At 39.5% G+C, this 26374-nt stretch overlaps 1 protein-coding gene across 3 annotated transcripts in view; it reads left to right on the top strand.

Moving 5' to 3' along the window:
* The first annotated feature begins 1156 nt into the window (after positions 1-1156).
* Positions 1157-26374, top strand: part of RANBP9 (RAN binding protein 9) — a 41469-nt gene continuing 16251 nt past the window's right edge. The window contains exons 1-4 of one of the 3 annotated variants that reach the window (XM_075493782.1): positions 1157-2061; positions 10500-10611; positions 22578-22630; positions 24723-24890. In XM_075493782.1, the coding sequence (XP_075349897.1) occupies positions 1593-2061; positions 10500-10611; positions 22578-22630; positions 24723-24890 (802 nt within the window). In that variant the 5' untranslated portion in view covers positions 1157-1592. The remainder of the gene's footprint in view (positions 2062-10499; positions 10612-22577; positions 22631-24722; positions 24891-26374) is intronic. The other 2 variants (XM_075493781.1, XM_075493780.1) reach the window with 2 other exon arrangements.

The raw sequence follows: 26374 nt of genomic DNA, 5'->3' as shown, positions 1-26374 counted from the left end.
AACAAATATATCCCCCAAAGCTGATGTTAGCCAAATACTCTATTTTTTTAAAAAATTTAACTCTAAACTACTAAGCTTCATGGTTTACAGCAACCTCTATAGATACTAGAAAGCAAACTTCGATCTAGTGGGAGATAGCGTACCAGTGCTGGGGTAATTGACCCTTGGCCATGATTCAGCCTGTGTTTTGACATCCATCCCTAGGCATTTCTACTCTTGTACAGTTTGCAGCTCCTTTTGATAGGGTATTTTTAGATTATCACATTTTGTCCAGCCATAGATGCTACTAGACATCATGGAGCGGTCTCATGGAACAGAGTATTTTAGTGACTATAGGCAAGAAATATTTAGCTTCTTACAAGCCTTTGTGAGTGTCACACCTGCATTACCTCACCAGCCATTTCACACAGGTGAAGCATAATTAACCTCCTCCATTTCCTGCTTCTGTACTTGTTCTCCAACATGCTGGCAGCTGGAAATGGTTTGTGAAGTGCCCAACATTTCAGGTTCCAGACCTGCCTGTAAAATCCCCTTCCCTCTTCTGATATTTTCAAAGTCACGCTTGCCTGTTCTGTAGATGTTTCCCTTTCTTTGCTGCCATGTGAAAGCATCAGTGCAGGCAACCGCTCATTAATCAATGACATTAAGTATAGGTAAAAATATCCCCCAAAGCACAAACCAAAGGAGGAAAAAAAAAAAGCCCAACTAACCCCCCAGGAGCACTGTTCTGCTCCTCCTGTCCTCGTTAGCCGAGGCATTCGCAAGCTTTCCCGTCTCCTGTGGGCCGTCCTGCCCTGCTCCCGGTGGGACTTCCCCTTGCCCACGACCCCTAGCGAGGGCGGCAGCAGGGCCGGGCCGGGCCGGGCCGGGCCTGACGGGAGGCAGCCTCCCAGCCCGCCCAGGCGCGAGGCCGGCCTGCCGCCATCTACCTTCTCCACCCGTCACCGACGGCGGCACAAGCTGCCGCCGCGACGCCTCTCCCCCTTCCCTCAGCGCTTCGCCGCCTCCCGCCGCCGCCCTCGCGCCTCGGCGCGCGCCGCCCGGCCTCGCGCCCGCCGAGGGCGGAAGCCCCGCCCCTGCTCCCCGCCCTCGCGCCGTCGCGAGCGCGGGAGGAGGAGGCGGGCGGGGCAGACACCCGGGCTCAGCTGACGGGGGGACGCGCGGCGGCGCCTCGCGCCGGGGCTGGACAGAGCGCGCGCGCGCGAGAGAGAGACGGGAGGGGGGAGCCAGCCCTGCCGCGGCGCCTGGCGCGCGCTCTCCGCCCGCCTCGCTTCCGCCCGGCGCGCGGCGCCGCTGCTCTCCCCGCCTCACTCGCTCCCTCCGCCCGCGGCTCCCTCGGCCCGGCCCGGCCCGGCCCCGCCGCACACCGCGACGCCCCGCGCTCCCATCGGGCAGCCCCGCGGGCTGCCGCCATCGCCCCCCCACCTCGCCCCCTCTCCGAGACGCTCCGGTGGGGGGTGACCCGCCGGCCCGACCCGCCGGCGGCCGCCTCGCTCCGCAGCGCCCGGGCCTGCCCGTCGCTCCGCCCCGGGCCCGTCCGGTGACAGTCGCGACCGCGGGAGGTGGCGGCCGAGGAGGAGGCCGGAGCCGGGATGTCCGGGCAGCAGCAACAACAGCCGCCGCCGCCGCAGCTCCCCTTGGCGGTGGCCGCCGCTCCCCCGCCGGCGCCGGGGATCCCCTCTGCCGCTGCCGCCGCCGCCAACCCCGGCCCCGCACCGGCCGCCGCGCTCCTGCTCCACCCGCCGCCGCCGCCGGCCACCGCTGCGCCGCCGCCACCCGCCGCCGCCGGCAGCGGGCCCGCGGCGACGGGGGGCGGCGGTACCGGCGCGGCGCTGGGCCTGTCGGCGGGGAGCAGCAGCAGCAGCGGCACCAGCGCCCCGGCGCCGTTCCCGCACGGCGACCCGGCCCTGAACGAGCAGGAGAAGGAGCTGAAGCGGCGGCTGAAGAGGCTCTACCCGGCCGTGGACGAGCAGGAGACGCCGTTGCCCCGCTCCTGGAGCCCGAAGGACAAATTCAGTTACATCGGCCTCTCCCAGAACAACCTGCGGGTACACTACAAAGGTGAGGGCCGGCCCGGGCCGCCGCGACCCCCCCTGCCCCGGCGGAGCGCCGGGGCCCTCCCTGGGCCGGGGACTGCGGGCCGGGGGGCAGCGGCCCGACCCCTCCGTCGGGCAGTGGGCACAGGAGTAACAATAACAGGAAATAACGCACGCTCCTCTCCCTCTTTCTTCTCCTTCTGTGTTTTCTGATCCCCTAAATTGCCCGCAGCGTGGAAAGAAAGGTCTTGTTTTTCCTTCTTTCTGCTTTATTTTCTCTCCTTTCCCCTCCCCCCGTTTCTGTCGCGGTGCGGGGGGGGCAAGGGGCCGCCCCCGCCTCCTTGTGCTTCTGGAGGGGGCATTATGTAAACTCTGAGACTTCCTCTGTGGATTCAGGTATCACCAGAAGGTTTGGGTCTGAGGCAGGAGAATAAAGGAGAATCGGCGTGACGTGTCCTGTTCATGGTAATGAGCGAGACAAGAAGTGGCTTTTTTTTTTCTCTCGAGCAGAGCAAGGGTTAAATGGAGTTAAGAGCAGCAAGCGTTAAGCTATTAAACACGGAAATGACGGGAGGGGAAAGCACAGAGAAAAACACGGTTTATTTTTAAACTGTGAAAAATGGAATTAAAGTCACTGGTAATAGTGTTGCCTAACTGTTGTACAGGCTACCGAGTGATTTGAGGGAAGGAATGACAACAGGACTTATATTACTAAAGGTGACTTTGTAACTTTCTGCCTAGACGTTTCATAGTTACAGTTACTGATTTTCAAAAAAAAAAAAGGTTAAAATCAGAGGAGTATGCGTTTGTATAAATCAGCAAGAGGCAATAGAAGAAAAACTTGTGTTGATTGTTATGAAATGTCATAAAACCTGGAAACATAAGCGTACACTCTGACCTGAAAAAACACAGACACATCTGGTGTTCTAGGCCCAAGTCCTAAAGTAGAAGTGTTGCGGATTCAAAACCACTTCTGAGTTGGCTGTGAAGAACTGGATCTTTTGTCAGTCTGTAGTCAAATGAACGTAATGGGAGGGGAAAAAAACAACCTTGCAATTACCCTTTCTCAGAGTTTACAGTGGAGAAATTCAAGTGAAATCTCGATAAACATGTTACTGTTTAATCGGAGGAGGAAAACGGCAACACAAACACATGGCAGGATTTGGCTGCTATGAAAGGATTAAATGTACTCTCAGAGACTTTTTAATAGAGAGGCTTTATTATTACATACAAAATACTCTGTTAAAAATGCTAAGTTTAATGCACCATACAAAGATAATATAGGAGGTTGATGACTATAAAGCAGGTTTCTGGGAGGCACTGAGTGATTTAAGGACATGTTATTTAATAGTCAACTCTGAATTTCCTGGCTTTTGTTCAGTGTTTTATGACCTTGTATTTTTAGAAGCATTTTGTATTTTCTGGTGCTTAGTGGCAGCAGATTGGTTTTGTTTGGTGGTTTGGTTTTTTTTTTTTTCCTTATAAGATGATCATAGCTTTATGGCCATCAAGTCCTTCTGCTGGTTTGTTTTGCTTTGACCAACTCTTTTTGCTCATGAACTAGAATTTAGAGACGGAACATCTCTGGTCTGTCAGTGTAACTGTAGAAGTGTATTTTCAAGCTTTCTTTGTGCTATCCCTGTTTTTCCTCACTTCTCTCTTTTGCCTTAGTGTTAAAAAAAGAAATTTATTACCTGAAAGAAATTACAAGAGGCTCAGCATGTTTCTGAAGTATAGGTAACATAGGAAATACTGTGGATACTCTACCAGAAGTCATAAAGCACAGTTAGTAGGTTATAATAATAAAATACCTTTACTCTAGCTCTTAAATAATAGTAAGTGATGAAGGTTGAAGAATTCCTAGATTAGCCCAGAAGACTGTGAAAAGGAGAGGTGCCAATGTAACTTGTATCCACATTTCTTTCTCCTAACTGCAAATGGGAGTGAATGGCCTCTTAAGTGGCCCATCTTTTTTTCCTGGTAATTAAATGAAGGTGGCTATTAGGGCAGCTCCATGTATATGTTACCAGCCTGGCACCTGGTGTTGCTAACTGGGCTAAGCAATGAATGGTATCAGGGCATTTCTACCTGAGAACTGGGGAAAAAAAAACCCATTAAAATATCTGCTGCCTTTTCTCCCTCCTGGATCCTTCAGCCCTAACAATACAATAAAAGGGAAGAAAATGAGATTCAGTGAGGAGAATAAGGGAATATAGCAAGTAAGAATGTGCTTAGCACTGTGAAATGTTGTTTCTACAAATCAGTTGCAAATAGAGGTCTCAAAAGCATTCAGAGTATCTTCTTGTGGAATATTGGCCCTTTCAGTGCTTCTGAAGTTATCTAAGTAGTCGTGGAAGAAGGGTAGATGTTTTTGTTGAAAGGAAATTTGAATTGCACATTGAGCATGGATAAAGACCTGTTGTATTCTTGACCAAAATACGGAAGGGAGAGAAGACAGATCTGTCCAAAGAAGCCAGTAATCAAAAGCAATTCTTACTATTTTCTATTACTGTAGTATAGGTACCTTGTACACTTAAGCTTTCTCTGCTGCTTCTGTAGATTTCTGGCTACAGAACTGTTTTTCTGGAGTAATTTCCTCCTGCCTGTGACTAATAGGCAGAAAGTGGTAACATCAGTGCTTTCCTTCCATGCTGGATGTGTTGGGGATACTTGCCTCTGAAAAAATGGGTGGGGGGGAGCAATCAGAGCAAAAGCTTTCCAAGTAATTTTTTCATATAACTAGCTTCATAATTTTAATGTGCTGATGTATTGTGAGCAGTGATATTTTTTTCCATTGGTTTGTGAGAGGAATGATGGTCCTTTCTGTGTAATTTTGAAGATTCCTTTCATTTTCTTGCATACCGGTGGACAACTTGCATGGAAACATGAGCTGCAGTAAATGTCTCTTTCTGCCCATTGCAGCTGTGATGCTTTGTGTACTGCATTTCTGGACCTGAAGCTTTTTGCAAGCATCCTAGAGAGTGCTTAAAAATCAAAACTGCCACAAAACCAGGCATTGATCAAGCAGTGGAGGTTTAAAGAAAAGGAGTACAGTCTAGCATCAGGATAACAGCTCTTTAAATTTTGTTGGGGGTCAACAAAACCCAAGGGTCAGTGCTCTTTTGTGTTATCTCTCAGAATCATAGTGTTACTTAAGGAAAGGAAAACATACATGGGGAGGTGGTTGAAGAGAAGATGCGTTGACTGTCGTGTTGTTTACCAGAACAAGCTAATTTCTTCTGCAGTGAGCTATTCTGTTATACTTTCACAAATTCTGACTCTTGAATAGGAAGCTTTGTCAAAATCTGGGTATGAAATACATGTACATTGGCATCAGTGATACTGTAATATATTAAAGACTATACCCAAGGATATTTTTGTTTTTCAGATGGACAGACGACATGCATTTCTGTGTTGCTGCCAGATAGCTGTGCAAGCTGATAGAAGGCTAACACTGTTCTAGTGACTGTTGTTCGTGGTGTATCTGTGTAAGGGAGACATGAAAAACAGTATCAGAAAAAAGTTATGTTGTTTCACTTAATTGTAATATTAACAGCTCTGAGCCTAGGTAAGTGGTAAAGAAAGCATAAGGGTTCAGACAAGTGTATGCTTACATGTAAAGCAGTTACTGCACAAAATAAGTAGCTATTAAAGTAAGATATCTTTAAAAATATTCTTACATATTTCTAAAATATTCAGAATTAACACATGGACCTTGTTGAAAAACAGGGATTTCATAAATGCTGTAGGTAATATGAACTTTCCACTAGACAGACAAGTTCAGTTTCCAGCAGATAATGATCTATGCTATGTAGTATAAGGAGATAAAAATACATACTCGACGCATATTGTAACCATGAAAGAAACTATATACAGAATTAGGTAAACAGACTAAATCATCAGTGCTAAAATCATGGAAACTCCTATAGTAACTTCACTTAAATTAGTCTTGTGACGATTGTCCAAAAAAAGCTAAGGAAAGTTATGCAATTTTGAGTAAGCTGCCATTGCGTGAACTTTTTCTAATGTATCACAGGCCAGGAAGTCTTAGCCAGACATTTATTTACAATGCAGTTGCCTTTGAAGTGTCTCTAGTGCCAAACTAAAAAAAAAAAACCAACCTATTTTATTTTTCAATGCAAACTATGCATCCCAATGCTATGACAAACAGAAGAGGATTCTATAGTAATAGTTCTGTGTTGTCATTCGGTGATAACAAGGATGGTGTCAATTTTTCTGGCAGAAAACACTTGAAGTACATTCAGTACAGTACAGTATGCCTGTTTTGGACATCTTTGTAGCTCTGAGATGTCTTGCTTTTTTAAACTGGGGAAAAAGTTGAAGTAAAATCAGTAATTTGTGCACGTCTTTTTTTCTTGTCTCAGTGAAACTTTCCTAATGAATTCAACAGAAGATTAGGCCTTGATTATTTTATTTTTGGCAGTGTGAGCAAGTCATTGAACCACCTGTTGGAAATAACTGCAGTTCAGGTTATGTAAACTTCATTTAAGGATTTAAAGTGTATAAACACGCTTACTTTTGTCTAGGTAGACACTCCCATAGACTTCTTTCGGACTATTTGGTGCATATACATTACACACTTAGATTTACGTTCAAAGATTATATTTTTGAAAGCTGAAATGGCTTGTCCAAATATTGTTTTATCTGAATTGGCTTTTTTCAAGTAGATGGAATTTAAATTTAGATTAATTTCAGTTTAATTTTGCTAAAGGACTGATGATACTACTTCGGTAAAAATCATCAGTGTGAATGACAGCTTAAAAAATAAAATAAAGCTTTACTCCTTAAGCATGGTCAACTCATGTTGTTAAATGCTTTTAATGAAAGCCCAGGTGAAAACAAGTTCAGGTAAGTACTGAACTTACCTATGATCTGGTTTACAGTGTAAAGCTCAAGCTTTTTACACCTGTTTTCCCTTCTCTGCCCCAGTGCATCTGTTTGCAGAATTCTCTTTTTAATGCTGAAAATGATTAATTTTTAGTGTTAAATAATACATACTTTAAAAGTATTCTTTTAAATACTTTAACTATAGCTTGCAACTATGAAAGAGGTCTATTTTTAGTGAACATAGGGCAGGATTCATATGATCCACTTCAGGTGTTTGGAACCTCTGATTCAGAAGTTCAGAGCTGGGTGTCGAAGTTCCTTTTTATTCACTAGCAAGGAAGTAGGGATTCAGGTTACCAAAGAACGTGGCAGCAGTATATAATGTCAACCTAATGGGCCACTCAGCTTGGTGTCCAATCAGTGACAGTTGCCATAAGTGAGTGCCTACAGAAAAATCTAAAAACATGTTGGGCATATATGGTGTATCTGTGTTTTACCCTCTCAGTATCCAGCCATTTTAAGCTGAAGGACATCCTGAGCTGAAGGCAGTTTCTCAGTTAATTTCTCTTCTAGAAGCTTGCCCAGCATCCACTTAAACACTAGCATCTATAATATCCTTTGGTAAGAAATTTTGCAGTTCAACTGCATACTCTGTAAAGAGCCTCTTTTTTGTTTTAAAGCTGGCTGATAACTTGTATCTCTTGACTCCTCATGTAATCCAGCATAGCTTGGTAGTACTGAAAGTCTGAACTAGCACATTGAGACAATGTAGAGGTATGTGGAATATTTGAAAGCAGTTAACTGCTTGATGCTCTTGAATTTGCTGTTAGAAATAATAACTGTATGTAACAACAAATAAAAGCAGCATACTCAAGTAGTAAAATGGGCTTCATAGGAGATGGTATTAAAAGGACAGCAGTTCTTAATTTAGGGTGTCTTCTGTTTTAATGGGATGAAAGTAGTTTTGGGCACTGACTTCCCCAAGCATGTTGCTTCACCACATGAAGTGTTTGGCAATACTGGTAAGGTATCCTGTTACTTCTGCCTCTGTGTCGACCTCTTATTTGCAGTGTGACAGCTGTGTGTGGCTGTGTTGTGAACTGGATCAGGGAACTGATCTGCTACTTAAAAAAATCTGGTAGGTTTCTTAAAGCCCGATCAGCTAATCAATCTGGTTCATGGTATGTCCTTGCAAATAGCTGCCTGGATTGGGGAGGGGGTGGGAGAAGGGGAATAATTTCAGGAAGAGGTGCTAAGAATACCTTACGTTGGTATTGTTTCCAAACACTCAGATTGTGATTTCACAAAACAAAGTCTGCTGGGTAATAGCTGTACACTTTCAATAATATTTGGCTAGTTCCTACTACTTTAGTCTTCTGTGTGGAAGACTTGCCCAAATAAGGAGACTGACTCAGACTGAGAATCTGTGTAGTTTCAAGTGCATAGAGTAACCAAGGGAACTTCTTTGCAGTCTATTTTAAAGTAAAAACCTAACGGCATTTAAAAAGAAAGTCTCTTTCCTTCCCCCCACCCCCCTCTAACTAACACATTATTTAATCAGAGCTGTCTGAATTTAAAGGATCTCTCAGGAGTTTAATGTTCTGCCCATAAAGTTTTGGGTGCCTTTTAGCCAAAGGATTTCTGCATACTTAGGAATGATAATCTAATTTATTGTAGCTAAATAGTGAGCTACCAGCACCTGAAAACCAAGGAAACCTATGGAAGCTCTAAGGTTATGCACTTATTACCTTGGTTGACGCAGCCTGAGGAAGTAACTTAAAAGTGGTGAACAATAAAACATGCATGCTGTCTTGTGTGTGGAGGAGTAAATTACTGTTTTTTCCTCATGTGAGACTTTTGAAAACAACATGCAGAAGGTAGGTAATAAGCTTAATATGGTAAAACCTGTGAGGTGATCGAAGGATCTTTTCATAAAATGTTTAGTAATGACATATTGAAGTGAGCAATGCATTTGCACCCAGAAAAGTAAGCTAGTTGGATAGCTGCTTTAAGGTAGTAACACACTGAGGTGAACTAGTTACGTCAGAAAAACTTTGTACGTTAAACCTAATCTCAATAAGTGAAGAATTCGTGCTGTGGTAGCAAAGTTTTGGATGCAGATGCGGCCATGGTGAAATGGAGAGTTCTCCTCGGCTGAGTATATACCATTTTGGTAAGAGATGGTTGGTGCTAACTCTACAGGCAGATGAGCATTTACTGTTTTATCAACATTTACACTAGAGGGCTCTGCGGATAGAGGTTCAGTAGTGTAGGTCAGCTGTGCCTGATCTTTCTGGCTGGCTATGCTGTCATTTTCCTGCAGTTTCTTCTTTGCTGTATGACCTGACTTGCTGCACAGGAGACGTGATTAATCTGTGCCTGAGCAATAATTCCAGTGTTAATGCCACTGGAAAGAGTGTTTTTGTTTTTTGGCATACGCAGATCAATTGCTATGCAGGTGCAGTAGGCCTCCCTGTCTGGGCTGGAGATGACAGCTGGAGTGCTGCAGCCCAAGTGATTTGTACAGCACACTCAAATCATCTCTTTTCATCATGCCTCAGATCCACATAGAAAGTGGGCATGGGATCTGTGTGTAGTATTCTTATAGCAATGACGATCTGTTCCTGGTTGCCATCTTACCGAAATACCTATTGCCAGGATCCAATATACTTTCCACCTTGCTCTCCTTTTTTTTAATTTTTTTAAATTTTTTTTTTAAATTTTTTAAACTATGTTCTGTGACCCCGTGTGTGACTTTCACACAATAATTGAGGGGTTTTGGTGTGCCTGGGAGAGACTGAGCTTACTTGAACTGGTTGCTGCTAAAACAAGTCATCTGGCCAAAAGCGTTCTTCCAGGTTGCCTTTGGAACAAAGGGCTGTGAAAGGGGTGACACATTCAGAAGAGTTAGTCTTAGTGGAGTGCAACTGGCTCTCAGGTTTAGATTGACAATCCCTAGAGTAGACAAGAGCTGGCATTGGGCTTTCTTCTTGTGGCAGAGCTGATAACATAGTGAGCCTTATAAGAAAAAGGAGTAGGAGCTGCATTAGATCAGTTGCAGGCTGTAACGCTTAATGCTGTACTGAAATAATATTCAGAACATGGAAATGAATTGAGTTGTACATTCTATATAACGACTGACGTTTATTCTGAAGGACACTAGAATTGAAGTATCTTAAATAACTTGGAAGATTCAGAAGCACTAAGCATTAGATTAAACTCTGTTATATCATGTTTCAGTCTATAAAAATTAGTAAGCCCTGTGCATTTGAGAGGTCATACAGTTCTTTCAAACCCAGGTGGGCTTTTGTCAATTATGTTACTTACTTAGGAAACTTTTTTCTAGTTTCCTTTCACATAATTGTAGAACCTTTTAGAGTAGTATATCCAGACCTTCTCATAGCATGCTTAGTTGCAATGCAGGTGCCTACAATGAAAACTTAATGTTGGAAGAAAACATTCTAGCATAAAAATGAGGCTGATTAGAATGTTGTATATTGTTTGCTCATTACATAAGCCTTCTGTTTTGAGTAGTTGGTATGTATACCTTTAAGTCATCTTCTGCAATTATCTAAAATACATTTTTGTTGTGTTTTGAATGCAATTGTTTTTCAGGTCATGGAAAAACTCCAAAAGATGCTGCTTCGGTTCGAGCTACACATCCTATACCTGCAGCCTGTGGCATATACTATTTCGAAGTTAAAATTGTCAGTAAGGGAAGAGATGGGTAAGCATTGAGTGCATTATTAATTAATTATTACTTGAAATACTGGCTCACATCATCTTTCTTTCAGTCAACAGGTGTCTTTGGTATCAAAACTTATTTTCATATTTTACCACTTTTTATATAGCTTAATTCCTTATTCATGAGAAGTTGCACTCTGATATTTGGTTGTTTTAAGGGAGTTGATTGTGGTATTTATTGTCCACAAATCAGTGTACACAATAAATACCATAGCAGCATCTTCTCATTTTTTCTTGACAGAGAAGTTAGGGTTTGAATGACCGTAGTTTGACCCTGCTCTTACCTTTAAAGGTGTTGTTTTTTGACTATATGGCTTTACAGACTTTCACGTAATTTTAGGAAGTTTTTAGGGCATGCAGCAGACCAACTTACCTCCTCAGTGCAGTCTTTTCATGGATGTCTCATCAATTTTAAAACCGAAAGTTATTCTTAAGGCTACTTGTTGGTGAACAGTAATAAGAACAAAGGGGAATGTTCTGAATAGGTGCCTGGGAATTTGTCACTCTATGGAAAGAACAAGAGTTGATGAGTGAGTGCAGGGGCTGCTTTCCAGAATCCATCTGAATTATGAATCTGTTGAAGCACAGGTGACACCATGCTTTTAGGTCTACTGAGGCAGATGGAATCTCACCTGGGAAAGTCCTGAAGTGCTAATGAAATCTTTGCTAGACCACTTTAATTTCTTTTCATCTTTCACTGCTTTTGGTAGAGGGTGTGTTTTAATCCTGAGACATTGATTATGTTGCCTCTGTAGGACTACATAAGCAATACTTCTTTCCAATATGCTGTAGTATATACTGTGGTTCTACTTCAAGGTTCTAGTCAGGATTGAATGTTCTTGTCCTAGGTACTGTACAAGCATGTTGCAGATGCTTATGTCCTGCTGTGAAAATAAATCTTGAGGGAAAAGAACTATGTTGTAGCTCTTTGGATGAAATTCAGTACCTTTGTCTTTTCTTTATCTGTCTTGCTGCTGTTTGTTTCTTTCATTTTCCCAGTGTTCTGTAAGCCTTGTGTAAGTCAGAAACAGTATTCAAACTTTGTTGTTTTGCTTATAGTATTGTGTAGAGATATTTTGAAAGAATAGCCTCTCAATACTGCTGCTGCCTTGTAGAGGCATTTATAAGTTTATCGGTTCTGTTCCCAAAAGTTATCCCTGGGAGATTTCTTTGCTGTGAAAAACTTATGTCTGTAGTTGCTTGTGTCACACTATGAAGACCTAATTATTTTTAAATTGAGACAACAGAAATTAGTGTTTCAAGTAATGTTTTGCTATCAATTTTAGGAACATCTTTTGTGGTTTGTTCTTTTTTTATTCCTTAAACATTTTTTTTAAAATTGCCCTGCTGCTGTCAGTTAAGGAGAGGTTATTACTGTGATTTGCTAGTGATGCACATGTCCCTTCTTGAAATTTATTTCTGCCAGCTTAGTTTGGAAGCTAGCTTTTTTGAAGTGATGGATTTCAAAAAGTGTCCATGCATGTGGATGCCATTTTACATAGCTCCTCTAACACTTTACCTCAGACCTCTTTGTGTTGCTTTTTAGTGATTTCTAATTCAGTAGGCCACTCAGGGCAATCCTACAAAAGTAGAAAACACCTTTGAGTAAAGTGTTTCAAGGTTTTGTTATTTAAATGGTTATTTGTGAGGTGCACATAGCTAAGACTTGTGAAGTTGCCTGCTGAGATTGCTTAAAAAAATGGAGGGGTACTTTTTTCAGTTAATGCTAATACATACTGCTTTGTCCTTGCTTCAGCCTTGTGACCTTTTTTAGTGTCAATTTATGAAACATTAGCTGCATAATGAGCTGAGATGTTTGGTTTTTCATTGTATAAGGTAGTATGGATGCTGGGGAGTACTGTGCACAGAGCCAAAGCCAAATCTAGCTTAGCTGATAAAGAGCAGGAATTGACATGTAGAGCCTTCCTGGATGTAGTGTGTGTATCTCTAGACCCTGTTTCCAGGTCCAAGAGGTCTTCGACTAGATGCAGTGTGAATCTCTTACAGTTCAATGTTACGCTGCATTCAAACTAATGAATTCTTCTGTAATAAGTAAACTGGGGAATTTAATGCAGAGATACATAAGTAGGTCTACAGAAACCAGTTTGTGTCTGATAGGGTTTATTAGTTCTTTCTCAGTGGCTGTTGTGTTTCACCTGGCTTGCTCCAGGTACATTTTTACCAGTTTTTTTCTTCTTTACTTTGCATCTGGTAATGGGAACAGAGTTCAGGAAGACCATATCTGTAGAGGACCAGCATGTAACTAATAGGGTCAGTTAGTTAAAACGCCTTACTGTTGCAAAAGCATCTATTGTCAAGGCCTGAGCCTAGCTGTGGAAGCACTACAGCTGTATTTTGTAGTACTGTTTAAAATAAATCCTAGACTACCTGAGGCAACTCAGATATCTATCTGCAAGCTGAAGTACAGCTTTCAACTTTCATAAATGTCAATGGATAATTTAATTATGTTTATTTGGAGTTTCCTTTGGTAGTAGCATTTACTACTTTTTTTTTTTTTTTAATAAACTCCTCATAAAGTATTTAGTCCATGTACTATGTTATATGGGCAAGTCTAACAGCATTCTTGCTTGCGTGCTCTACTTAGCATGACTTGCCTCAAATCATCAAAAACTTTTACTAAAAACCTAGTCTAGGAGATTTATTTTTTGTGGTGCTGTAGCACTTGATGACACTGCTCCTAGAATATGATCTTGTGTATCTCGAAGTTGCTGGGCAATTACAAAGATTATTCTCCTCCTCTGAAGGAGCACAGCTCTTTTTAGTGTAGGGCATGGATATGGCATGGCTTCCAAGATGGCTTGTCGTAGCTGTCTGTGTGCGAGAAAAGCATTGGTTTTGTCACATAAATGACCTAGGTCATTAAATTCTCTACATATTTGGGGGGTAACAGTCTTGAGTAGGAATTTGAAGGTGCATAGTAAGTTAATTTTGCAGATGTTCATCATGATCAACTTCTAGGTGTTATGGACACATTGAAGGAAGCATGAAAGCAGGCTTACTAGGAAGTAAGAAATAGCTGTGGAGGTTGGTGTTGCAGAGCAGATGAAGAGTGAAGTTGCTTTTTGATACCTAAATGAGGGGTGATAGGGCCGTGCAGCAACTGATGGTAACAGATGAGGAAAAGGGAAGTGAGAATCAACGTTAATAAAAGTAATAAGGTTGAAATACCATTCAAACAAAAACTGTCTTGGTATTTGTACAGTTGTGCTGGTTTTGGCTGGGATAAAGTTAATTTTCTCCATAGTAGCTAGTATGGGGCTATGTTTTGGATTTGTGCTGGAAACAGTGTTGGTAACACACGGATGTTTTCGTTACTGCTGAGCAGGGCTTACACAGAGTCAAGGCCTTTTCTGCTCCTCACCCCACCCCACCAGTGAGTAGGCTGGGGATGCACAAGAAGTTGGGAGGGGACACAGCCAGGACAGCTGACCCCAACTGACCAGAGGGATATCCCATACCATAGGACATCATGCTCAGCATATAAAGCTGGGGGAAGAAGAAGGAGGGGGGGGATTTTTAAATTAACTGCATCTCCAGTTAATTTAAAAATAAATAAATACATATATGTGTTAGTTAACACAAAGTATTGCAGGAAGTACTGTCAAAAATTCTGATGTAGCTGGGGAAGCTAAACATCATTTTAGCTTTAATTTAAACCTTTGTAAGCTCTTAACGCAGCCCTCATTTGCAATTGAGCTATCAGAGAGCCAGAAGCAATGTACGTAGTTTTTATTCTGTAGTTTCTTAATACAGTACTCAAGGGAGTGAGATAGGCATGGCATTGCCTTTTGCATAGAACTCTATTTTTAGTTTCATCTAAATTTCTAGAATAGGAGCTTAATTAAAGCAAACTACATTGTCAGTCTAGGAATGGGAATGAACAAGGGTGTGCTAAGTCTATGGACCTGTTCTTGTGATTTGGAGATGTAAGTCTTAGTCTCTAAATCTGTTATAACACTATACTGTCCCCTTACTTTCCAAAAATGACCACCATGATGGCCATTCTCTTAGCTAGGTAAGTATATCCAAATGAGACTTTTCCTAGTCTCTCTCAAATCTTGATTTCACTTTTCTTATGCTGCTTTTTACTGAGTTCAGTTGTGCTACTCTTTTACGTATTTAGGTCCTCTTGCTTTTTGTAAAGCGGTAATGCATCTGCCTTACGGCCCCACAGTTAATATTTTATTTCACATACCAGTTAATGTTTCCCTCTTCTACACAACTACAGATACTTGCGTGGTACTGTCATAGTTTATGTAAATTACAAGTCTGATAGTGTTGCGCTGTTGCTGTAGGCATCCTTCTTTAATGGTGAAGAGTTGTCTATAATCTCTCTTGTTTGAGAGTGTCTCAGCTTTGCTGTAACCTTAGGTTGAACTCTTTGGCATTTCATACTGGGTATAAGCATACTCCGTTTCCACTTTCCAAGGGGCTGTCTTAAGGGTATCCACTGGCTACCTGGCTTTCAGAAGCAAACTACCTTCCATTATTTTATCTTACAAACAGCTTATGTGTGTATGATTTACTGGGTGATGGTCCATTTCTACACGAATTTCAGTCTTAGGTTTGTTGGTCCTTGTAATGAATCTCTTCATTTGCAGTCAGGGCAATGGTTTTTGAATGTTTGCAATTCTTACTCTAAACTGTAGTTTGAAGACTTTGTGGTGATTTGACCATGAGAAGAAGCAGTCTCTGTACACTCATTGAGTTCACTTCCCCTGTTCCAGTTTGTGACTGTGTCAGCTTCACAGTAAACCCGATTGGGTAGCTCATTCTCCAAAAGTTGACTTCAAGAGAGAGTTGGTTTTCAGCCAGGTTTGTTCCTCAGTATGGCTGTTTGTATGGCTTCATGAGTAGCTATGGTAGCAAAAGAGAGGGAAACTTGTGTTAGAAATGAGCATCTGGGCCCAGGAGAGTGGGAATGCTACTTTTGGTCATGGAACCAGCTTATGCCTACTTAATTTTAGTTTAAATACAGCTTTTTGGTTTTTTAAGTCTTTCATCAGGAGAGACTTTTTGTCTGTTTCTTTCCCGGGGAAAATGAACTTTTGGGGAAAATGCCTTTATCCTCGGTGTCTTGAATTTCTGTCCATTCTTTATCTTATTCATTGATTTGTAAATACAATTATTAGCAATGGGCAAATTATAGTAATGCCATTTACTTCTAGACAGTCTTTAGTGCTTTTAGAACAGCTGAGGAAGATGTATGCTTAAAATGCAAAATCCTCTAATCAGATGTGCTTTTTTTTTTTTTTTTTAAATAAAAGAAGTATGAAAACAAGAATTGGAAGTGGTAAGCCATCTAGAAGAAAAAATGAAAACTAAGTTTGGAAAGGCTTCAGTCTTTTAGCAGATAGCACTTAGCTTACACTTCTGTGAGCATGGTTGTTTAGTCTGCTGTGTGATTGTACTGATGCAGATCTTTGTGGGCATGCTTTATATTGCATGTGTAAGTTCTGCTAAATGTTCTGCACTAAAATAAAATGTTACAACAGCAGCTCACGCAAGTAATCGGTATGCTTTTTGGTAAAGCAGTGTTAATGAGGCTTTAGACACCTGTTGGATTATGGCTGGTTTTTAACACTGGCCATACAATCAGTCATCTGTTGTTTTGGCAGTGTCTTGTAGTATGTGTTGTGTACGTGATTAAGTGGGTGAAGAAATAAAAAAGGAAAAACTGTCCAAGACAAAAATACCGTGAGAATTAAGTTTGAGTTTTCATGACACCCATGCCTATGGTTTAGCGTGAGCTGTTCTAGTGCGTTTGAGTGATGTTTGTGAAATACAAATGCTTTGTCGTCTTCTAGAGCATGTATGTGTAACTCTTTAAGCAGAAACCATACTTTTTTAATTGCAAATTGTTTCTGTTGCAGTAAGTTGGCTTTTCCTTTAGCAGCCAGTATACCCATTTTCTTGTTCACAACAAAAGCGTAAACCAATAAACAAAATATAGAACATTGTCAGTTGCTGTTTGGTTTGTATTTGTTTTGTACACTGCTAATCTAATGTAAAAACTTTGTGCAGTTTTAAGACCTATTTTTATGGTTTTGATATGTCCTCAGCAGTTATTTGTTACAATAACAGGCATTTGTTACAACAATATGCAAACTTCACTCAGTCTCTATTTACATATAAGTATGTCTTGTGGCATTATTAGCAGAGTACTTGTGTATGGAGTAGAATCTGATAAAGTCTGAAGTGGCTTTCTTGCATTAGTGTCTTCATTTGAATTGCAGCAGCTGCAAGGATCATGAATCAGCAAGTGTTATCTTTTCTTAAACTGTAGCAGTAATTCATTTTTTACCTGAGCATACGAGACCAGATATTTGACAGAAATGAACAGCAACTAAACATTAAGAGGATTATTTGAGGCTTGTGTTTAACTGGTCAGAAATATGTGGAACTGGAACAAGAGAGTTATATTTCTTTGATGTTTTCTAGAAATGAAGATTCCTAATTTAAAAAGAAAGTCAAGATAATATATTTAATTTCTTGGTCCCTGCTTCTTGCAAAATCTTTTAAGTTATTTCTTTCTTATGAGGGTCATTCGCATAAATATAGTGTATAGATCATAATCTTACTGCAGCACTCTTATTATTACTTATTAAACTTGCATAGACAATAATAAGTAAGTATTCTTTTCTGACAGTGTGGTGCCCAAAAAGGTTTTAGTGGTTAGGGAGAAGTGTCACAATATTAAATTGTGCAACCTCAGAAGGTGAGAAGGGGTGTCAGTAAATGAGAATCCTTCTAGGAACATACGAATCGCAAGCAAAATGTTACCGGAATAACAGTTTCAAGCACTATGCAAGATGACTGCCTGACTTCTTTTTGGTTTTTCCTCTCTATGTAGAACTGGATTAATCTGAAACCTGGGTTTATCATGTTCAAAATACTGTTTCCTTGGAAACATTCCATAAAATTAAACTTGTTTTCAATTTGAAATGAAAGACTCAAACTGTCTATGGCATATTTTGAAACATTTAAATAGAGAAAAATTTAACAGCTCATTTCTTATTGTGATTGTGCAGACAATAAGAATCTTGGATTAGCATATTCTTACAAAATTTTAATGCAGATTAACTATATTAAAGGTGAAATTTAGATACCTTTTTAGTGTCCTGTATTTCTGACCTTAGAGCAGAGTGTCAGTGAGGGCAGTGTAGAAAACTATAGAACATTATTCAAACTTTTTACATCCTTGCAAGTCGGTTGTGAGGGCCCTTTAGAAGATCATTTAGTCTTAAAATTCTTACAGATGTTGCTGTTTTTTCTACTTGTACCCTTTTCTAAGATACAAACTTGATAGTAAAACAAACTGCACCTGTTGTACAGCCTACTTTTTTTTTCAGAGGTTTAATTCTACTTTTCTTAGTAGTCAATGCATTCGAAACACTAGGATGTTTTCAGTTGCTTTATTTATGGGTGTAAACATCTGTTAATGCTTGGACTTAGCTTCCTTACAGATATTATGGTAACTTAGATTTTAAACACCGTATGGGTTAGTTGCTTTCTTTAAATGTATAGCATGTAGGAGATAAGATACCAGGTCAATTATGTACTTTCATCATCACCAAAAGAGCTTGCATTTTGAAGCATGATGTAGTAGTTCCCCAGGTTATACTGTCTTTAATAGAACACGTAGGCACAGTGAAATTCAGAAGCAATTTGAGTCTTTGCAGATAGCAGGTTGTTAGTGAAATCTCTGTAGTAGGGAGGCTATTACGTGGTTTTTTCATTACTTAAAGATATGCTAAATTATTTTACTTGTCTTTACAAATACAATATAGAATATTTGTTGGTTGGTTTTTTTTTGGTTTTTTTTTTTTTTTTAGCTAGAGAAGTGGTTATTTAGTACTTTAGCCACTAGTAAGCTTTCTGATGTAACTGTGATTTGGTATAGTTTTTGAGATTCTGTATTCCTCTTTATGGAATGGGCGGGATAGGATATAATTAACCTGAATTCTGATTATTATCAACTTCCATATTGAAAGATCTCCCATACACCTTCAATATAGTGGCTAAGAGATCTAATGGAACAGTTTCAAATAAAAATCAGAATTGTGTATCTTTTATAGGAACTGCTGGGTTTTTTTCTTTTTCCTTATGTTTTAGCAGGCTCCAGTTCTGTACCATCTCTTATTGCTATTTTTTCCTTCTATTTGGTTCTGGTTTTTGTATTTCTTACACTTAGTCTATTCAGGCATCCAAGTGGAAACTTTAGGCTCCAGCAAAAATGTGAATTTAGCTGTTTGATTGGAAAGATACTTGAGGAGAAAATAGTTATTGTGAGCTTGCTGCTTCTTATACATTTCACTGCAGAGAAGCCTAGCCTTTTCAGTCTGTGTTAGGGGAAGAAAATAGGTATCATGGTGCCTGTATTTTTGACATTGACTTTTCTTTTGCTTTGTGGCAAAAAGTTGAATCTTCAGCAAATTTTAAACTCTGTAGTTTTGTAGTATTCCTAAAAATTTCTATATGACTTGCAGTTGTGAAATGTAAACTAGAAGATGTGCTCAGACACTAAAATGGTAATCTGTATCTTTAATGAACTGGAACAAGAATACCATTTGAAATGAAAAAGCAAGAGTATGTAAGATGCGCTTGCTTTCTTGGTCCTTAATACCAATTTGGCTGCACTTTAAATTGGTTTTCAGCCATGGTCTCTTATTTCAGTCTCTCATGGGTTGATTTCGTGTATTCCATGAGTAGTTTTACATGTTGTTTGTAATTTTATGAGCTCCTGTAAGACTTGAGCACTTTAATGATGAGTAGCAACTGGTCGTACCGAAATGCTCAGAGAGAGGGGCTTCTTAATAAAAAGGGTCCCAGGCTGCTTCCTTCCGTTTGCCTAGGTAACTGATCCTCCCACCACAGTAGCCAGGGATGTTTATGGGTGGGAAGCTGAGATGGAGGAACCATCCGCAGGTATGTAGGGAAGTGATGAGGGAGGCGGCATCAGAACCACACCGTTATTGACCCTCTCTGGTTTCTCAAACCATGCTGTGTCATGTCCATTTTTGGAAGGTGCTACATGTCGGAGTGAGCGTGCTGCTTCCTGGTGTTGACACCTCTCTTTCCCCAGGGCTGCTGTTATGGTGTGACATAGTCTAAGTCGACCTGTTCTTCCCATCTGTGGCTATCTCCTAGACCAAACCCATTCATGTGACAGGACAGCAGGAAATGCATCATGAAAAGACTGAGATCAGTCTGGGCCTGCATTGCACCTGGGTGCTAGCATGTCTGCTTGTTTTGCTGCCCTGCATTTTTATCGTGGGCTAAGGGAGGAAAACTTAAATTCATTGCTATGCCACTGTTCTGATTCTGAGATGCAGGATATGTGAACCTTAAGGAAGCAAACAGGAAGACAATTTATGTAATTCCTCCCACTGAAGCAAGTCTTTTTGCAGACAGTGACTCTGGACCTAAATATGGGCTAAGCTTCTTTAAAAACCAAAAAAGTCTTTTTATGAAGCTTACAGGTGCCAAGAAAAGAAAAAAAGTTACGTGTAGTGGTTTGGCATAAATAACAACTCCTGTTGATGAATTTTAGAGCATCTAAAGCCTATCTATCATGGTACTGTTTTCCCTCTCAATTTATAGTGTACTATATCTGGTTGAACATCAGATTAGCTATCCATCAACTATAACAAATAAATTAGCTTAATTGATGAGCCTTTAATTTCACTCACTTCAAAACCATAAATTGTAGACATTTTTACTTTTGAAAGATAACTATAGTAAATGTGTTAATTATTTGAAATGTTTTAATCTAATTTTACATGAGTTTCTATTAATACCAAGTCTCCTTGATGAAATGGTGTTAACATTCCAAGTAGTTTTACGTGAATCCCAGGGACAAGTATATACTGTTGAACATCCATCTTCTTACTGAGATGGTGTCAGTGCTTAGTGCCTTGTAGTTGTTGCCAGTGGGTAAAGAATCCTTGTTCCCAGCTGTATTAAGTACAGTGTGTCCATGTTTACAATTGTTACTGAGTTAGAGGAAGCTTAGAAGATATGATATCTGAGGGAGAAACAACAGGTGGTACCAAAATGTTCCCTAGATGATGATTTTCTATCTAGCATTTTACATTTTTGTGTAACCTTAATCTTGTTTCTGTAAGAATACTGAAATGAAACTTTTGGGATGAAGGGGTTTTTAATGTGACTTATGTTGAAAGGCTTTTTGCAGTTGGTGGAGTTCTTTAAGTTATCTAAAATTATTTTTAAAAATAAATTTCCTTTCTTTAATAAATTCTCCTGAACAGGAGACTTTACAATTACAGATCTTCAGTCTTTACATGAGAATCCTTCATGCATCAGACTCCAGACAATGCTAATAACAATTCTGCCTTTATTATTTAAGACAAAATCAAGGGTTTTCCACTTGTTGCTTTCATTTATAATTGTTTTGTTGACTCTGCTGCTGCAGTGGTGCCTCAGTAATGTAATTAGCAATGCAGCAAAGACTAATCCTTTTGTTTGTGCCCATTGCTTCAGCTCTTCGGTATCTCTAAATGTAGTATCTGCTATATATGGTTCTCAGATTCCGTTTCATTCTGGTATGTTGGAGGGAGAGGAAGATGGTATCATACATTACAAATTATCAGAGGAGGGCTTTGTAAATATCAAGCATAGGAGCAGGTAAGGTAACTGTTGGAAGTGATCGATTGAAAAAGCAGAAAGCCCAGTACACAATTAAACATATGATCTCTGAGATTTGCCGCTCGGTTTCATTCTGTGTGAAACGTATTTAAAATAGCAGGTTAACCTGGACTTCCTGGTAGAATAGTTGCTTAAAAATTGCATTTTATGAGATCGGAGTACAAAGGTCATGTTTGTTGACTTAAACTTTATTTTCAAATTGGCATGGGTGAATATTTTTTTTATACGGTTTATTTATTATTCCATGACAAATTTATGTTAACTAATTTGAACTAGTGTCAAAATGGTTTGAATGTTTTGATAAACTAGGAAGTGTTAGGTTTAGGTGATTTTTGAGTGCTTTCTTTAGTTGATGAGGGGGGTTTGGTGAAAGCCTAGCTTTTCACTATGCTGTTTTTCTTTTTGGATTCCTGTCATCTTGGTCATGAAATGACTTTTGCTTAAGAAACAGAAGCAAAATTGATTTTACTAACTTCAAATGGTGTGATTTGGGGGTGGGGAGATCATTCATTTCAACTTTCCAGTATTTGCTATTAAATTGTTAACAATTGTACTGGACACTGACTTTATTAAAACTACCTTTTGTCAAGCTGACTTTTGGACTTTAGTGACCTAGCCATAACTTGTTTAGACTTAAGATTACTGGTTAGTATAGTAAAAATATTTTCCCTCTTTAGTTTGTCAACAGATTGCCAACAGCTAAGTAACGTTGCTGGTAAATTTCTCAAGATAGCATTCTGCTCTATGATCCAGGCCTTTAATGTTTTGGTGTGATCCCTTTTCATAAGTGCTGTGCAAGGATGCAATTTGCTGCTGAAATAATGCACAGTTTTGCCTGTGTTTTGTAAAATTACTCATTCTAGCTTGTCTGCAAAACATGATTAGGTATGTTGAAGATGATGAAATTGGTATGTGTATAGCTTTACCCCTACTTTCAAAATAAAGCATGGCCTTTGGCTTTCTTCGTTCATGCTTTAAACTTTATGGCTAATATCAATATTGTCCATTGATAACCCAGGATGCCTAAAAGAGAAGAAAGTTGTCCTTACCTCCTGTAGGGACAGAATCTGTCTGTATTAAGCCATATATATGCTAGGGATTACTTTTCAGCTCCCTTGCTATTATGCCACTATTAAATGACCTCTCAGCAACTTAATTGGTATATTGATTAATCAGCACAGTGTTTCTTGGCAATATCCCACATATATATGTATTTTTGTAAGAGACAGATAAATTTCTTTTGCTCTTTCATTTTTACAGTTACATGGGAATTGGGCTTTCGGCACAGGGTGTGAACATGAACAGACTACCAGGTATATTTCAGTATTTACTATGTTTGAGAAGTTACTTACGTTGGTTAATTGTGTTTTTTAAAATATGCTTGACCTTGATGGGAAGGTTCTGGTAAGCAACAGAGAGTGTAGCATGATATCTCTATGTTGTATCTGTTATCTGAATTATGTAATGCTTGTAGCTAAAAAGTTTAGCTTTTACTGTACATTTGCTCCTGTACTACTTCCCCCAACTGTTAGTCTTATTTATAACATTGTGCAGATACTTTTCAGCAAAAAAATACATTTTGAAATTTTCATCATATTTCCTGATAAAAATGAAGCTATAGATTTCCTTGCTCTGTAAACTGAATTTCTAGCAATAAAGATGATCTACTATGATAAAAACTTTGTCAAACATGGACTGAGCTCTCCTACTGTCAGTTTCTGTACTGTTACCTTTCCAATCTTAATAGTAAGGATGTGTAGCATAGTTTTAAGTTTTGACTGTTCCATTGACCTGCATAGTCAAAGACACTGTCTTGTTAACAATTGTCTGCAATATCTCTGTATAGTATTTAAAGAAGTTTTGTGTGTATGTGTTGTTTTTTTAATAGATCTTTGAATGTATTAAAAAACCCAACAACATCAACAACAAAAAAAACCACACCCCCCCTTAAAAAAAAAACCCAAACCCCTGATTTTTTTAAATTGCTAGTGTTAGCCAAGTATAAAATCATGTTGAATTGACTTTAGAGTATCTGTATTCTTTCTTTTGCACTGTTACTTTCTCACCCAAATGTTCTGGTAGGTAACCTTATGATGATGGCAAGTCCCAGTTACACTGTGAGCCCAACTAAGGGTGATGAATTATTAGTGGGTGGCATTAAGTTTATTTTGAGTATGATTTAGGATGCATTGCAAATAATTATCAAAGATACTACTAATCAATGTAACTGCAGTAATTTGGGGTGTTTAATTTACTGAGAGATGCTTAATGTGGTGCCAGCTGAAGCTACTGATCACACAGATTAAGGGCCTAAGTATGGAAAATACTTTCAAATTAACCTGTTAGGCAGCAGCTTGACAGAAGAAGAATAAAACCCACAACCTTTTACTCTTTAAAAATAGTTTGAGTTGTCAGTATAAATTCTTATAGCCAGAATGCATGGTGTGTGTGTATGTATATATATATGAAATTTGGTGATTTGTGTTAAGGATCATGTTTTATGTTATTTTGAATAGGCATTTAATAGATCTGTTAGAAAGATTTTGTGATGCCTGAAAGTTTACTCCTTTTCTATGTGTTTTTGTTTATTATTGAATTGCAGAGAGTGTGGACAGGTATTTTTAAATGAGCTCAGACTAAAATAGCTTGCTGTGAATTTCACTGAGTAGTGTAACAATATGAAGCTTCTTAACTGGTTCTGCAGCTTCTTCACCTGCAAAATTAGCACCAGATTTGCATACATAATGATTTGCCTGCTGGCTGTGACTTTCACCTGTATTGATAATTTTTTTCCCTTCTTTTTTTTTTTTTTTTTTTTTTTTTTTAATTTTTAAGGGCAGCAAAGCTAGTGACACTGTAGTCTGGAGATTCTGCTATTATGCAGGGACTGCTTGCTGCTGTGAATAGTCATTGAGAATAATCAGAAGTAGAAATGTGTTTCCCCAGAGATGCATGTTTGGGTTTTAGCCAGGAAGAATTTGATTATGACATATGGTAGCAATAGTTTTGCAAGATGAAAGGGAGAACAGGAGAATCTTCACTGCTTTATTGGGACATGTCAGATCTGCATATAGCTTTTTGAATTTCAACATTGTAGCTGACTATATTTTTGGTGTTGATAATTTTGTGTCTTCACTTAAAGAGAAAAATGTGTTATCTGAATTTGCATTACCTGTTATGTACTACAATGGAATTACCTGTTCAGCCATTTTGATAAAAGAGGTTGTATTTTTTTTTTTTTTTTACTAAGCAGATTTGGTAGTTAGATAAGAAATCTTAGAAAGCAGAAAGCTGAGCATAGTGATTAACCGTATTAACCTGGTTAGAATATACTAACTTTGCATAGTCTTTCCATTATTTCATAATAAAGGAAACTAATATATTGCAAATGCTTTTGTTCTCTAGGTTGGGATAAACATTCATATGGTTACCATGGAGATGATGGACATTCATTCTGTTCCTCTGGAACTGGACAACCCTATGGCCCAACGTTTACTACGGGTGATGTCATTGGTTGTTGTGTCAACCTTATCAATAATACCTGCTTCTACACAAAGAATGGACACAGCTTGGGTATGGAGAAACGTTATATTTAATGGTAACATTATGTCTGTAAGTCTTCTGTAAATCTGAAACTCTCTTCATGTCAGAAGCAAAGTGTTTGAATAGTTATTTTGATAGTCTTATAATCTATGAATTAATTAAAGAATTGGGAAGACCAATTTCTTGTGTACCACTTGCACTAACGTTCCTTGTGAATTTGGAAGGATTTGTCATAGCACCTTATTCCACAGGGCCTGCATTTATGAACTCCGCTACTAAATCCACAAATACTTGATGTTTATAAGGTAATAGATAATGAGAGAATTGGGGAAATGGAGAATGGATATAGCTAAAATTCATTGCTGCTGTATGGGGGACACGTAGCCTTCACTAAAACCTTACACTGGATGGGTGTTATTTTGAACATATGTTGAAGAACAGTGTCTTTTGGATTCCCAGTCTGGAGTCATACATAGTTGGGCTAAAGCCATGAATTATACAAGTTGTGCTAAAATGAAGTCCATTAAATTCTTGTGGTAAATGTTAGTATTATGCAACACCGCAAGACAATTTTTGAGTTTGAAGATGTCAGGAAGGGGTAGAATTAAAATTTTTGATGCAATATATCTAATAATTCAGTTAATGCAATTTAATGACCAAAGATTTGGAGTGTAAAGAAAGAAGAAGAAAAAAAATCTACTTCTTGCATTAAGGAGAGAGCGAGGGCTTGGGAAGAGATCTTGGAATTGTACTGAGGGGAGTAGGAAGTTTCAAGGGGTAAAGCTCAGAAAGAAGAAATAAGGTTTTTGTCATGGGTAGAAATGTGATAAGGAAAAGAGGGGCTAGCTTGAAATGAAATAAGAGGTTATTGAGATAGGGACTCTTGAAGTCACTGTTCTGTTTTCTCATGTTGCCAAAGATGACGAAGGTTTGGAAAGTAGTAAGGGGAAAGACATGGTTTAAATTCTTCTCCTTGTCTCTCAGAACAAGACTGCCTGTTTGTTTGCTCAGGGCCTGAGCAAACAGATCTAACTTGGGAGTTTTCCTGCCCCTACTCAGAGCAGGACTTAGATGCCTCCAGAGGTCAATTACAAGTAATCACTTCTGTGATTCTATTCTATCATGATTTAATGTTTCTTCTAAATTGAATTAGTCTATATACCTGGACTTAATACCTTGACGCCTACGGCAGTGCGATGCTTGAACCATGCACTCTGTAGTTGTTTCTTTTGGCCTTGTTTCAGGGTATATGTCAAAATGGAAGATAACAGAATCACAGAATTGTATAGGTTGGAAAAGACCTTTAAGATCATCGAGTCCAACCGTAAACCTAACACTACCAAGACCACCACTGTAACAGGCTTATGTTGTGTTTACCCTAATCTTTAACTGGGTTAAAGCTGAGAAGGGTAGTCTTACCTTATTCCCTTTTTGGAACTAGTAATAGTGTACCTGCAGGTAAGTTGGATCAGATTGTTGATCAACTGAAGAGACACTGTTTTTCTGACTACCCT

The sequence above is a fragment of the Mycteria americana genome, chromosome 2 (assembly GCF_035582795.1).
Source record: "Mycteria americana isolate JAX WOST 10 ecotype Jacksonville Zoo and Gardens chromosome 2, USCA_MyAme_1.0, whole genome shotgun sequence".
Lineage (NCBI taxonomy): Eukaryota > Metazoa > Chordata > Aves > Ciconiiformes > Ciconiidae > Mycteria > Mycteria americana.
The sequence above is the reverse complement of the archived record's forward strand: the minus strand, read 5'-3'. Positions and strand labels throughout refer to the sequence as shown.